The sequence below is a fragment of the Malurus melanocephalus genome, unplaced genomic scaffold, assembly GCF_030028575.1.
Source record: "Malurus melanocephalus ecotype Western Australia unplaced genomic scaffold, MMel_1.1 scaffold_201, whole genome shotgun sequence".
Lineage (NCBI taxonomy): Eukaryota > Metazoa > Chordata > Aves > Passeriformes > Maluridae > Malurus > Malurus melanocephalus.
The window spans coordinates 466402-481668 of record NW_026623433.1 but is presented as its reverse complement, the minus strand read 5'-3'; the positions used below and the strand labels follow the sequence as shown (position 1 = coordinate 481668).

The 15267-nt window shown below is 45.5% G+C and overlaps 1 protein-coding gene across 6 annotated transcripts in view; it reads right to left on the bottom strand.

The window, feature by feature from the left end:
• Positions 1 to 15267, bottom strand: part of ARHGAP32 (Rho GTPase activating protein 32) — a 234830-nt gene that overhangs the window by 113544 nt on the left and 106019 nt on the right. The window contains exons 1-2 of one of the 6 annotated variants that reach the window (XM_057373536.1): positions 11868 to 12008; positions 11164 to 11263 (exon numbers count right to left, since the gene is read on the bottom strand). The exons of 4 other annotated variants lie outside the window; for them this stretch is intronic. In XM_057373536.1, the coding sequence (XP_057229519.1) occupies positions 11164 to 11263; positions 11868 to 11962 (195 nt within the window). In that variant the 5' untranslated portion in view covers positions 11963 to 12008. Of the gene's footprint in view, positions 1 to 11163; positions 11454 to 11867; positions 12009 to 15267 lie in introns of those variants that run through there. One more of the 6 variants, XM_057373537.1, reaches the window with a different exon arrangement.

The following is a 15267-nucleotide window of genomic DNA, read 5'->3' as shown; positions in this document are numbered from 1 at the left end:
GTGTGCTGGATTTCCATGCAGGGAAGCCTGAGAGCCCTGTGCACACTAGATGGCATTGCACTACAAACCATGGCAGGGACCGGGACAGCATCCTGCATCCCAGAACAGCAGCACAATCACACTCCAGCTCCTTCAGCCCCCGGCTTTCATCAGAGTAAAGCCCAGCCCAACCCTGCGAATATTTACAGGGCCAAGACAATGGAGACGGCTCTGCAAGGGGAACCAGCACTTGGTGGCTTCAGGCTAAAACAAAGAGGCAATTAAATTAAAGGACGAGCYTGATTTATTCATTCATTTAAAAGAGAAGTGGCCTTGCCACAAAACAAAGCATCTTTTCYTTCCCTGTCTCCCCCTGGACCAAGCAGGATTCCTCCCTTGGCTGTTGCCAATCAACRTGCACAGACACAGTGTCCCCTGTCAGCCTAAGAGGGAATGATAATTTGTATTTATTTACAGTATCTCATTCAAGAACCATTTACACAGAAAAGCCACATGAATGCACCAGGAATGGGTTTTTCAACAGTGTTTGTCCATCATTTTTCCACAGGCTCGGTTTATGTGCTGGTGACACAGGTAAGGATACAAACCACTCGAATCCATAGCAAGTTGTTTAAGCTTATTGAGAAGTACATTCATTCACAGTCCAAAAAATAAGACTATGGCAGTGAATACCATTTTTTTACACGGCTCTCTAAGATGTGTACCGTTTTTATCTTCCTGCATAGGGCATTTCATAAAACTGCTGACTTTCAAGGAAAATGCATTAAAATCACAGTTAGTGATGACTGTCTTTTCTCTCTGAGCTCCAAAATCCATTACATTATGTGGGAGGCCATTGACAGTTTTACTCACAGTCTACTTTTCCATTTGCTGGAAACAAGCACATTATTCCTCTGAGGGAACTRAAAATTGATACAGCTCTGTCATTCCAAGCTATTAGTCTCTTACTCACTTCTTCTGTTTTCTCCCCCACTAAATCAATATTAACTTTTTTCCTACGCTGATAAGAATCAAAGTCACTGGAAAAAATGCCTGATATACCTGAGGAATCAGCAGGAGTGCCAAGGGAGGAGAAAAAACAACACAGAACCCCCAGCAACAGTAATTTTGGTGGAGGGAAGAGTGCTGTGGCAATGAGCAGTTTAATTGGCTTMAGGGAGCCATTGATCCTGCCTCACTGTCACATTTTCTAAGCACCTTTTCTACTCAGTGTGTAGATACATTTATGCTGTGATTTCTCAGCCTCCTGTCACCCAAAAAGAGGTATTTGTGTGATGTGAACTGTGCTGTGCTGAGTAAGATTTGGGATTTTGCATGTACAGAGAGGAAGGACCAARAACTGAACTCCAGCAGCAAAGGCAGGGAACACAAACCTGCCCTGCAGAGCCTCGGACAGGAGAGTGGTGGTGCCACGGTGAGGTGTGAGATGTGAATAAAGCTGAATTCACATCAGGAGCTGCATTCCTGGCTCTGCTGGGAACAGCTCTGCTGGAGCACAGCCTCCCCAGACCCTTTCCAGCAGCAGGACTCGGACTGGGCAAGGAAGGAAGGCTGGAGSAGGCAACAGCACAATTCCTGACACTGTGAAGGTGGGACACTCCCCTGSCAGCATCAAACACCCCCAGTTTGGTGCAGGAGGGATCCTCAGGGTCAAGTCAGGACTGTATCTCAAGAGCCATGAAAGCACAGCAATAACAACCAGAACACCTGACAATCTCTGGCCATGCTCTGGCCCCCCCAAAACACAATTATAACATGTACAAATGGTGTAAAATCAGCCCATGAGCACAGAAATCCCCCCTCCTTGGGCTGGGTCTGTTTCTCCTGTCCTTTCCTACACCCCAGCCCAGCCTCACTCCCAAGAAACCCCAAGCAATCACCAAGATGAGAACTTTTAAAAGGGGAAGTTCACGATGCTAAAATTTTATCCCAACCATCTCCACCAAATCATAAAATCATCAAAWCCCAGAGTGGTTTGGGSTGGAAAGGAATTTAAATCCCAGCTCGTTCCACACCTTCCACTATCACAGGCTGTTCCAAGCACTGTCCAACCACGTGGATACTTCCCAGAACCTCTCTGGGAAATGACACCACAATGTACCTTTACAAATGATGAAGCAGGGTCCATAAATGAGAACAAATAAGGCTGAGCCCATCTGCACAGGTTTATCACTAAAGGGTGTGCAGGATCTCCAACAGCCCAGTCCATCCAAAAGGAAGGYCCTTGTCAGCCTGCAGTGCTGTCACCAAGGGGAGATCAGGGTCACCACCCCACATCTCGGAGCTCCTTCCCCACCACAAACATTGCTTCTTGTCTGGCTCAACACCAGCTTCTCTTGGTGACAAGTGGAGCAGCAAGTGATGGAAAATAATCTCCCCTTAGCTGGCAGGAGGAAGTGATAAAAGCTGAAGGGAAACGTACTGCATTTCCTCCCATGACCCCACAAGTGGGAAAGATCAACAAGCACCGGTGCAGACAGCCCAGGCTGTGTGAAACCCAACTCTGAGCTGGGCCTACAGCCCCTGCTCCAGGGCAAAGGTCAGCCTGGGACCAAWCTGACCACTGGATGCACTTGGAGAGAACACAGCCACGGCAAGAGCATCTTCCAGTGAAGCCCTTTTGCTTCCCACTCTGCCAGGCCTGAGCTGGGGGAAGGGGCCAGCAGGATTTTGTGTGCCCATGGGTAAGAAATACTTCAAATCTTCACATCTCCAATCTGCCCCTGCTTTGGTAACCAAAGAAACCGAAAGTCCCTGTCCCACAGCTGGGACAAATCTGACTTATATTTTATGTCCCACTTACATTTTCATATAACTTGAGCAAGTGCTGAACATGGAACGGGTTTGATGGAAGCACTTCCCTCAGCTAAAGGGGGAAAGGGGCAGGAAAATAAGCAGGAGGGGTACCCGGTCAAACTGAGTCTCTAAAACAAAAGCTTTCCTAGGAGCAGAACCCAAAACTTTCCCTCTCAGCTGAACACTGCATGAAACCTTCAGCCAGATCAGAAGTCTCTGACGTTCACAGAACTCACAGCTGCACAATTCACAGCAGCTCCTCATCTCCTCAGGTGCACAAACACAGCCCAAAGGTGCTCCTGCCCTGCTGCTCACAAACCCCATCCTCACACCCCCTGGAACAGCTCAGCACAACTGCTGGGCAATAGGAACAGCTCCTCAAGTGCTTCTCCTTTGAAGGAAGGGGTGCTCCAGGGAACCCGCAGGCTTTGGGCAATATTCAGCTCACACAAGCATGCAAAATTCAAAACACAGCTGACACATAATTCAGGTGTAGCAAGTCTAAGAACTAAGCATTTTCTACATAATAAAAAAAAAAGTGACCACACACTGCAGGTGTTTACCTGCTCTGCAAAGTAAATAGTGAAGGGAAACATTTCCACAAGGGGCAGAACAAGCATAAATCAGTTCAGACAAGGCACCAGAACCTCCCTCACACACACACACATACACACACACACACACACACACACACACACACACACGCACAATGTTTTAATATGAGATTTTACATTAAGCAGAAGATCCCAGAGTTGTTTAGGTTGGAAGGGACCCTAAAGCTCCATTCCACCTTCCACTAGCCTCAGTTGCCCCATCCGACCTGTAATCAATCCTACAGCCCCTACAGGGCACAGACAAATTAGGGTGGGAAGGCACTGAGTGTATCTGTGATGAAAACATCCAATGACATTTACAGGAGTTAAATGATTTGAAGAAACTACCCTGGACCATCAAGGAAGTTGTCCAGAGTACAACCAGGTGATTATTTACACTCCCAGCCATCCCTGTGTGTTCAGGAGTGATGGGGATTGGGGAGAAGAGGAGGCAGACAAAGGACAGAGACAAGGCCTGTCTCTGCCACATCCTGGGACATTTCCAGGATTCTGACAGAGGAAACAGGATTAATGTTGTTATTGTCAGTATTAAAAGTCTTCCTACCAAAACAGAGATGCCCAAACCTTGATAGAGGTCCAAACAGGTACCCCTAAAATGAGTGCTTGGGTTTAGTTTTATCTCAACCCAATAAAGGAGGAAATCTCTTACGAAGAGACTGAAACTCAGATGTTTCATCTGAGGCTCTGTAAGACTCAGAAATTCCCTAATGGTTGATATAAAAGGCTCCAGCCTCTCTAATTCTGGCAAAAGGCACTTCCCAGCAAACACAAAGCTGCTCTAACTCAGCCATTAAGGATAAAACAATTGATACCACTGTCACTGATTCTCAGTTCTGAAAAGAAATGAGTTGGGAAAAGAGGCTGAAATGATCATGTTGCAATCTTAGGTCTTATGCAATTACGGGAGAAACTCAAGTTTCTTTAAGCAAACAAGTTTCTTCACTCTGGTTGAGAAAGCCTTGAAGGTATTTGTACACTTAAGGGATTGCACAGAAAAAATCCCTAAGGAAAAGCGAGACTTATTTTGAAATTTTTAATTCCCACAWTTTTTWATCTCATTCTATGACTCAGTAATATCATTTCTTAGAGACACTGAGGTGGAAAAACTGGATTCTGTGGTCTGTGGTTGGTCCTGATGACCTGGGAGGTCCTTCCAACCTCACTGACTCTGTGTCAGTCCAGGGACACCAACCTCATGACTCTGCAATGAAAAGCATTCCTTGCTCTGAAATRTAATTTTAACCTTCTGACTGCTAAAAAGCAAAGGCAGTGGGTTTGTTAGAGTTTTTCTGGTCAGTCATAARATGCCAAAGTTGGATTCCTGCTAAATTTTGCCTAGAAGTGATGCTCTTAGTTCACTMAATAAGCCCTAGGAAGGACTCACAGCCAGTCAGTGGGTACAACACACTGGAGTGATGAGGGCCAGGAAAATCAGGAACACTGTGGCATCAACCTCCCCCACTCCCTGGCACCCCACACCTGAGCACTGCATCAGCACAGGCTTTTTGCCAGGGGTACCTGTGAATGTACAGCAAGCTCACAGCTGGAAAACAGGAAGCTGTGTTTTCCAGAACACAAGCACACCCAGGAATTACCCAGTTACTTGCTTGTCACAGGTTATTTATGTCCTGTGCAAAAGCACTGTATCATGTATGGATCCAAAATCCATGGGGAGGAAGAAAAATGCTTTCACAGATAAAAAAATGCAGCTTCTGTGTGTTGAYTCAGTGAAGGACAGCAAGAACAGCACAACCAAATGCCTGAAATTCATGGTATCAAAGAAATTATCTTGGAAACCCTTAACAAATAGGATGTGCTTTAATTTTGTGACATAGCTCACGAACAATGCCTTGGTTTTTTGATCCATGTGTCATAATCTTAAYTGGTTCTGTCCAGAGAATGGACTTGAGTTACAGAGTTAACTGTGTAAAGGGTCACAGACAGATCTGTAACTCTCCTTTCATTTGAACTTCAGAAAATTCTGCCAAAATGCCAGAGGCAGCAGATAAAATAGTAGTGATATGAAAAGAATATTTTAACCTTTAAATTTCCCAGATGACAGCTCAGGGAAGGTGGGTTGTGAACAACTCAGGTCACATTGGAAACAGATTCATGTCTTGGAAAATACCCGAGAGCTTCTCGCTGGAATGGGAATTGGGTTTTTGGTTTTAAACATTTCATTCACTCTCCAAGGGGTTTGGTGTAACCCTGCCCCCGTGCAATGCACTCTTTGGAAGCTCCTGTTCTGCACAGAGGCATCACCCTGCAGCCCTGCCCTGCTCCCAATTTCTGCACATTTCAAGGAAAAAGGGTCTGTGGGATTGAATTTCTGCCAGTGTTCAAACACACCAGCATGAGGCCAAGAGCAATGGCACAGCCCAGCCTGGGACAGCACCCTGGAGTCACCGGTGACACTGCTGTCACAGGAGCCTGACTCATTAASCCAGCCCTGCTCATTAACACCGGTTAAATGGCTGAGCCCTTAATCACCAGGCAAGGGAATTAGGGGTCACAATGACACATTTGGGACTTCACAGTGGACAGCACAGGGACAGGAGCTGTACCTGATGACCCCGGGGGTCCCTTCCAACTCAGATATTCTGTGATTCTATGGAAAAACAGAACCTTTCCAGAACGAGCTCCCAAGCTGCTCCACTGCAGACAAATGAGACTTTGAAACCCTTATTTTGCTTTCTAACATTTGAATTTCAATTAAGCTTTGTAYTAACAACTTAGCAATTTCCAAGACAAAATAACGAAATCATTAATTGCCAGAAGTTGTGTCAATAAGCATTCCTCTACAACAAACACTGATACAATAACTTGTCTAAATGAGCACACAAAGGATGTAAAATGCTCCAGCTCTTCCCACCATCAGCCACAGGGCCAAGCACATTTAAATGTGAACAAACTGCAGTGAAACATTGGAGAAAACACACACAGAGCCTGCAAACCTGACAGCACAGGGCCTGGGTGGAATGTGCCCTCATCCAGATTTGTTATTTATTCTACAGGAAATTCAACTGATTATTGTTGTAAATGCTGCAACCACGGTTTGGTTTACAGGGGCTGTTTTATCCTTACTCTGATCATCACAACTTGCAAGACACAGACACCCATAATCCTAACAGAAAACATCATCCACACCTTAATTGTTTTTATAACAGGAAAAGAAACCATTCATCCATATGATGCACCACAAAGAATTGTAAGAGCATGTGGGTATTTTGTTGTTAAAAATCCAAGTCTTTCCTCTCCYCTGGGTTATCTTAAAATCATAAATGATAAATTTGGAGAATTATTTCTCAGACTCTCTGAGTGAGTTGATAAATGGCCATGGTTCTGCATCTGTTTGACACTGGATAGGCCTGAAAAGCTGAGCTGGGGAGGGAAGCAGRGSTCCAGGACCAAGCCCTSSCTGTGCCTCCAGCAGCTCTGCAGGATCCTCTGCTGCCTTTGAACTGCACTGAGGGAGCCCAGCTGCAAATTGAGGGATMCAGGGAGGCTTAAAAGAGTTCAAAGAGATGAGGGACCAGGGGAAATAAAGCCCAGCACAGCTGTCCAGGGTGAATCCAAAGTGCCCATCAGAGCTCGGTGTTCCTGCTAAAACCCATCAATAATTCAAAGTGCACCAGCCCAAGAACCCACTCCTCCACAAAGAGCTTCCAAACCCAAACCAGCTTTTATTTAATCTGAAAGCAAATGGCAAAGCACAGCACTAAATCAAAYCTTGAGCCAGGGGACTCGGAACCAGCTCTGATGCTTCTCAAGTCTAACACCTTTTATTAAGCCTCAATACCCCTGAGTTTCCCTCGCCTTGGCAAGGCAGCATCCTTGYCCTGATATGACATTCCCTTCCTTTCAGGTAACTCCTGCCCCAAGGCTCCAGCTCCCAGTGGGTTCCCTGCCCATTCCAGCACTGCTACACCTACAATTACTGCAGGACTTAGCAGATAAAGAATTATTAAATAATTTAGCAGCATTGCAAAGTGAATTACTGGGCTCAAGCTGTAAAAATAACAAAAGATGTTTTGATTTTTAAAATACCTCAAGCTGGTAAATGGGAATTTGATCCAAAATCAGTTTTTTAAAGGCTGAATGTTTTGACATGTTGTATTTGCAACAAATAAGGTTCACAGTGCAGCAATTACAGCTCCACTGCAGGTAAATCAGAACAGTTTCTGTTGGATCTAAACATAACCTGGAAGGACCAGGCAATGCCACCTCCCCAAGAGGTGCATTTTTCTAGTTAGTTTGGTTTATAACCATATTTGTAAGTCTCATCAGTTTTCCAATAGAACAGAATGGATTTTAAGGCCTGTTCAAGGACTCTGAACATACATAACATATATGGTACTATGGATCTTTATTTCCAACTCATATACTACCAGATTTGTGGGTATCTATTAACATTTGTCTATTGACATAATTCTGAGTGTGATGTTGCCAAAAGCTCACTCAGCAGTCAGAGGTATCAGTTCTGACTGCAGCTCCCAAACCAAGCCCTGAGCCTCCAAAAAAYATCTGATGGAGCTTGAAACATCTCTGTGCAGATCTAAACAAGCTTCTCCTAAAAGCCCCTTCTGGGAAATGAACTATTTGCAAGGAAGAAAATCAAGTGGTAGGGAATGTCTTGCACCTTAAAAATATGYCCCAGAGCAAGTTTATTTTTTACTCATCTGGTAGGGCAGAAAGAAGAATTGCTCAGTAGAATCAAAGTTTGTTCACTTGGTTTTAAGAGATCAAAGAAGTTAAACTTTAGGGGAGGGAGTCTGGAAGAGGCAGTGAGAGCATCTCATGCTTCTCCATTTARGCATTTGATTTTCAAAGCCCAACATCCACATGTCATGGAAGTATACCCTTTCCCGTTGATGCTGCTTTGCCAGGAAAACAGCAGCCCGAGTTTGCAGGTTCTGCTGAGAAAATGGCCAGAAAAATGGCCAGAAATGACAAGGCARAGGAAGTAACTGATACCTTTGGAATCCTGAGTGAAATCAAAGAGCTCTGTGCTCTGGATGCTTGGGAGAGCTGAGGGTCAGAGCYTTGCCTGCAGGACAGGGAAGCAGGAGCCTCCACCTTGTGCTCCCATCCCACAGCAAGGGATGAAATAACAAACCCATCAAAGGCCACAAACTTCTCCAAATGCCTTCCAGACATCCAGCAGTCCGTGTGGGGGGAGTGTGTGCCTGTGTGCCTGTTCCTCCTTTGAAAAAGGAGAAATCTGCCTGAATCCAGACCCTTGGGAATGTTTATGCTCACAGGAAATCTTCTGCCCAAATCTTTCTGCTGCAAGTAAAACAAACAAAAGTGTGGTCTCAGCTCAGCAGATCCAGCAACAGCCTCCATGCTCCCTGTGCAGCTGCACKTACAGAGCCCTGGCACAGCACAGCAAACACTTCCCCACGGAGCATCCACACACCAAGAGCCTCCCTGGCCACGGGAGAGCTGGGCACAGACAGGGCAGTGCCAGTCCTGGGCACTGAACCTGCTGTGCCCTGATCTGACACTGAGAAAACAGCCCTGAGCTCAGCGCTSCACAGTCTGACACCGGAATTGTGAGTGAAGCAATGCTGGTATTCCAAGCCTAGAAATGATGTGGAAAGCAGAGCATGGAACCAGCACAAGGAAATGGTCACCACACTCAGGGCACAGAGCACACCTGGGGACACAGGTGGGACACGGAAAGGTGTCAAGGCTAAGGCAGTCAGCAAATGTTGCAGGATCAGGCTGGATGCTGAGACACAGAATACACAATCCCAGAGGGGAAAGGCTCATCCCATCCCACCCCTGCCATGGCAGGAACACCTTCCACTGTCCCAGGCTGCTCCAAAMCCCATCCAGCCTGGCCTTGGGCACTGCCAGGGATCCAGGGGCAGCCACAGCTTCTCTGGGTACCCTGTGCCAGGGCCTCCCCACCCTCCCAGGGAGGAATTTCTCCCAACATCCCACTCATCCCTCCCTCTGTCATTTATCCCATCCTGCTCCTTCAGCAGGGACCGAATGAAAACACACCCAGGGCAGGGCAGGGCAGGGCAGGGCACACACTCCGGGAGAGCCCAGCTAATGAAGGAACATTTAACAGCCCCAGCCTGACTCTGTCACCAACCCCACAAACAAACTGCCCTTTCTGTGGGTGCAGTCTGAACGCAGGATGGGAAGGCTCCCAGGGCAGTCTGGTTTCACARCTCACACATGCAAAGCTCCACAGGAGGGCAGGCACAGAGCCCTGCTCCTGCAAATCTCAGGGATCATCTCGACAAGGCAGTTATTAAATCACTGCAGCCTGGCATGCTGGCAGACCCATGAGCCCAATATTACACTGCATTTTAACACCATTCCTGCTAACAGGATGGCTCGCTATAAACAGACACAGAAGGGATTTAATCTTCCTTCAAACACTATGGAAGCAGGGATTATTCTTCTGGAGCCTACAGAATATTTTCAAGTTTAAAACATATTTTAATTATATCTACAATACAGCTTTCCTTTTTTTTCAGGTCATTAAACCACAGGGAAGAAAAATTTTCCAACACAACTCTGTTCCAGTTACTAATTAAACCAATTTTAACACTTTTCTGCAACATGTTGGTAAAGATGATTTATGGGGGCTGGCAAACAGCGGGAGGTCAATGTCAAAATAACAGCTGGGGTTATTACAGGCACTTGAAGATTTACTCATGCCATCAAACAGCCACAATGCACCAAAAACCCTACAATTCCACCGACAAGCTTGCTGTGTTTCCAGTGGTAAATGCTGAGGAAGGGAAAACAAGCTGGGTTCCTGCAGGAGGTCTCTGTTTTCTGGCCTGAATGGGTCTGTTCTGCTGTGGAGATATAGACAATTCTCTATGAACTCATTAAAAAATCCAAAAGGACAAGGAAAAGGTAAAAAAGTCCCAAAAATACCTGTTGTACTGGATCAATAGGTAAAAATCTCATTTTTATGCATATAGCACTTCCTTGTGGGTTCTAGCCCACCCTTCTATGGGTACAGCTTCATGAGCATCTTTTTAAAATAAAGAACACAGGTGCAATCAGAGCTGAGCCAGATAAATGCAGGGAAATTCAGAGTCCCTGTGAGAGGCCATTCCATGAGCAGCCAGCTGAGCAACGCCAGCCAAATCACCTTTATAACAAAAGATGAACTATCRATTTCAGAGCAGTCAGTCAAAGGGAGCAAAGTGTGTAAAACCCCTTAGAACCATTTAGCAGTAAATCCACACAGGAACACCAGCCTGGATCTCCCTCCTGCCCTGTGGATCAGTCACAGCTCCACATTTAAAGTTATCCTTCCACGACAGAACCCATGCTGGATTTCTTCCCATTTCAGCAGGAGAAAAAAAAAACAGGCAACCTGGAATTTCACAGGTATGATCTCGTTCCAGGGAAGAATTTTTCTGAGGAGCTTGTGGCAAGTTGGAAGCATGACCAGGAAACAGCAGAATCCAAAAACTGAGGTGAACTTACTCAAATGCTTTCCTAACTCCTTTGGCAGCACAAAGCTTGGCCCAGAGACTCCAAATTTTTAGAATTTGTTGATCTTGGCAGGAGGCTGTGCCARTTTTCAGGGAGTTGTGGCTGGAATTATTAAGTTAATAGAGGCAGTTTCCACCTACAGTGAACAGTACCCACGTCCTTAGAACAGCCCTTGCAACATCCCCAACACCACTTTGGAAGGCAATAGGAAAGAAATCACATGGAAAAAAACACAGAATGGGGGCAGAAATCCTCGGTTTAAAGAAGGGGAACATACCAGAATCCAGCCAGGTAACTCTGGAAGGAGATGAGCAGCATCCAAAGATGAAGGACTGAAAAGGGGCCCCTCTTCACACATAATCTGGGTCTGCAGCTCACTCAAATATTCATAAAGACAAAGCAAAACACAGCAAAATTGTCTTTCAAAGCCCCAACACACATCAAAATTCAGGCCAATTTTTATGCATTTTACTAAGAACTTGCATCTTTAAGAGGGATTGGGATGGTGAACTGCTGTTTTATCTTTTGCCTTTAAAATCAATGTTTTTTCCTTCYTAAACAYTTCACAAACRAGTGGGATAARTGATATTGCAGCCTGGAGCTGCACRTGCTGCTGTTGACTGCCATGCACTGAAAGCATGGTGCCCACAGAAGAGCTGGGACAAACAAGCCCTGCTGCACTGCAGGCACTGAGCAGGCTCAGGATCAAATCCCAGATGGAAGTAGATCCCAGCCTGGCTGTCCCACCTCAGGGAGCAGCCCCRTCCCTGTTCCTTCCAGCTCATCCACAGGACTCCTTTTAGCTGGAGCACCTGAAACGACCCCATTTAACCCCAGCCAAGGGCATCTGCTCAGCCTTTATCCATTTTGTTTCCTTTGCAATCCATCTTAGGAAGAAATTACAGAGACTCCTTCACAAGCACATTCCCCCCATGTTCCCCCTTCCCTGGAATATCATTAAATAAAAGAAAAGAGGCAAACCACAAGAAGCTGATCCCGAAAAGGATCTTCTCAGCAGGCACTGGACTGAGCTGCTCTGTGCAGTGTTTGTAACTCCTAAGGCACCACAGGAACATCCACTTGCAGGGGCAAAGCCCTGCTGGAGCTGCASAGGCATTCCCACAGCACACAATTCCTGACAGCAATTCCTGATGCCTGCGCAGGCGGAAGTGATTCTGCCTCAAATACTTCCTTTACCACTGATAACACAATTCCTGCCACTGCCCTGCCAAGGCTGCTCTGATAAGGAGAGCATCTGGAAGCCAGTCCTGCTCCCACAGGGGGTTATTTTTAGAAGGCGGATACAGCAAGGCAAACACAGAGATTGTGCTGTTTGAAGGGATAATTCTGTGTCAAATGCAAGATGCTGAAGTGATATGAATGTGCATTACAGCAYTTTCCTTGAGCAAATGGCTTTTGAGGGAACAAAGAATATTATCTGTGAAGCATGGAGCTGATCAGCTTTCCATATTCCATTACCAAAATCTACTCRGCTGAAGATAATGTCTTAATTCTTTCAAGTGAAGAACAGAGTATTTAATCCTGGCAGGAAGTAGATATTTAAGGAATTCCTAATCACTRTTTCTCCTGTTTATATTAATGGCATATAGCACTCAGAACAAGTAAAAGTGTATTTCTTAGAATCACCAAATATCCCGGGGTGGGAGAGACCACCAGGATCACCCAGTCCAACTCCCAGYCCTGCACAGACACCCCAACAATCCCACCCTSTGCATCCCTGAGAGCATAATTCAAATTCTCCTGGACACTTGCCAGACATTTTTAGCACACAGTTATTGAATTAAATTAMTATCTTCTTAAATTATAAAATAAATTTAATTCTGTTTCAGTCTAGAGTCAGCTCTTAATGCAAACAAAAGGATATGGGACTCTACCTCACATTTTTAAACCTGGTGAATCTGAAGCTGCCTCAACAGGTCCCACAGTTGTGATGAGCTCTTTTCAGTTATTTATTCATAAATCTGACAGAAAACCAACAGATATAAACCAAAGCTTGCACTCRCTACATGCCAAGTGCTGATGTTGCCCAGTATGCACTGTTATATTCCACAGCTGTAATCACAGACTCTTCTGCACAAATGCAATTTAACCACTTGGAAATGACCTTCTACATGTACAGAGGTTTCTGTGTAGACTTAACACCAACGAGTTCAGTGAGTGAAAGCCAGGTCAAAAAAGTTAAAGGGGAGATACTTGTATTTTATGTAATCTGAGCAGAAGCGAAATTAAGACAAAGGTAAATTAAAAATATTGCACCTCCTTGGCAGACAGACCATGAAGAGAACAGAACTGAACCACAATTCTGACCATTTATCCCATGTCAAACTAAAAGACGTCTACGAGGTAGAACCTGGCTTTTTATTATAAATAAAAATCGATGATGCARCCCTTAAAATAAACGAACGAACAGAAGGTACTTCAGCAAAATGCCAGTGAATTTTGGGCACTGATGCAATCTGTGAGGCTTAACCTGTAGGTASAGCTTTGACATCACTGCCTTTGCCTGGTAACCAGCAATTTCCTGGGATGCCACACATGCCTGCCTGGGCAGCCACAGGTCTGGGTAAGGTGTTGCTGTTGGAAGTAGCGGGGCAGGAGATTTCTGAAGAAAAAAAGACCCCCAAAACACACCCAGCCTCACTGGCATGGCACAAGGATAAGAAGAGAACAGATCCCTTTTTATACCTCTCAGCAAGTTAATTTAAAACGATCTCATGAGGTGAAATGCCAGGCTATTAATACCTCCTGCACCATGAGACCATATTATAAGTGACATAAACGTTACAAAACAACCTGAAATTTGGCCAGGCTGTTAATAGACAGCATTACACAATTCCTGACACGGGCAGATAATACTGCATTTCTACTATGCAAATTTCTAACAGTGAATAGATTTTGAAAGCAGTTTACACCCACCAGCCCTCAGATGCAACTCAGTAATTCTCTATTAGGTGCCAAGCTGTCACTTCCCATCACTCCAGCCCACTGCTATTCTCTGCTCTACCTTGGGAGCACAAAGGAGCCTCCAACTTGATTAAAATGCATGAGCCCGGAGTGAACCTGTTTTTAAATCTCCAAACTAATACTGCTGTTGTATTAACAGCTTTCATTTATTTTACCATTAATACTGAGATCCTAAGAAGTGCTGCAATGCTTTATCTTTTTGCATTTCAGCAGCAAAGCTCTTGCTCTCAAAGAGATTTTTCACCATATAAGAAAGTCCTGACACTGGGKGGATTTATCAGAAACCTTGCTTAGGAAAAGGAAGGAATGAGAGGCACAGAGGGCCTGAGTCACCTTATTTAGGTAAAAATTTTGCTTTAGGTACACAAATAGCTAAATATGTAGGATTTTTCAGAGGCAGATGTGGTGGAATCAGAGAACTGACTCTTCAACACATCGAGTCTCAATTTTAGGAAAGTTCTTCTCATGCTGCCACCAGTTCCTGCTTTCTTCCTGGTTTCACAGCACAAACACAGAAAACAGCTCAGGGCTGAGAAAACCAGTAACAGCCCAACAACCAATACCATTTTTATTTCCTGTGCTACATCCTTCCCCAGTTTTGTTTTTCAAGCAGACCTCTGGTTACAGCCTCKGGTCTGGTTGTGCCAGGGGCCACAGAACAGGAGCAGGGGAAGCTGCAGGAGCAGCAGTGACATCACAAAAAGCAGTGCTTGAGCACTCCTGCTTGTGGGAACTTCCCCCCAGAACATGCTTCAGGAAAACCTGAAGGGATGGCTTTACCTGATTTTATTTCTGCCTTTCACAAACACAAAAATGAACCCTGCAGGTCTGCCCTGACATCCTGAAAACATCCCAGGAAATGTTTAAACCCACAAAAGAATTAATYATTGGTCACCAAAACGATGTGCCATGCACAGCTTGTGCTCCCTCTGCAGCTGCAGGTTGTGCTGARCATCCCTGGATGATGGGAGGGAGAACACAGGATGTACCAACCACACACCTGCTCCAACACAACACTTCTCTAAAATAACTGAAAAATGTGTTGTGTCAAATCAGCAAATCACCAGGAGACACAAAGCAAGGACACGGRTCAGTCACGCTGCTCCAACAGACAGAAAATGAAAATGCTTTCAGCAGAGTGAGGACTGCCCCGTTTGCCCAGGGCCCTTGTAGGGACCAGAGCTCCCTGCACTCTGTTTGTGCCCCGTTGTTGTGTCCCTGGCTCTGCTCAGCATCTGCAGAGCTCTCAGAWCCAACCACCCAGAGCCACCACGTGTGAGCAACAGCAGAGCCCAGCCCTCAACACACCCCAGCTCCTTCCTGGCTGGAATTTCACAGAGACACAGAAAAAACCCAGCTGCACAATTCTGCTTGCAAAGCTGTCAAGTACAGCAGC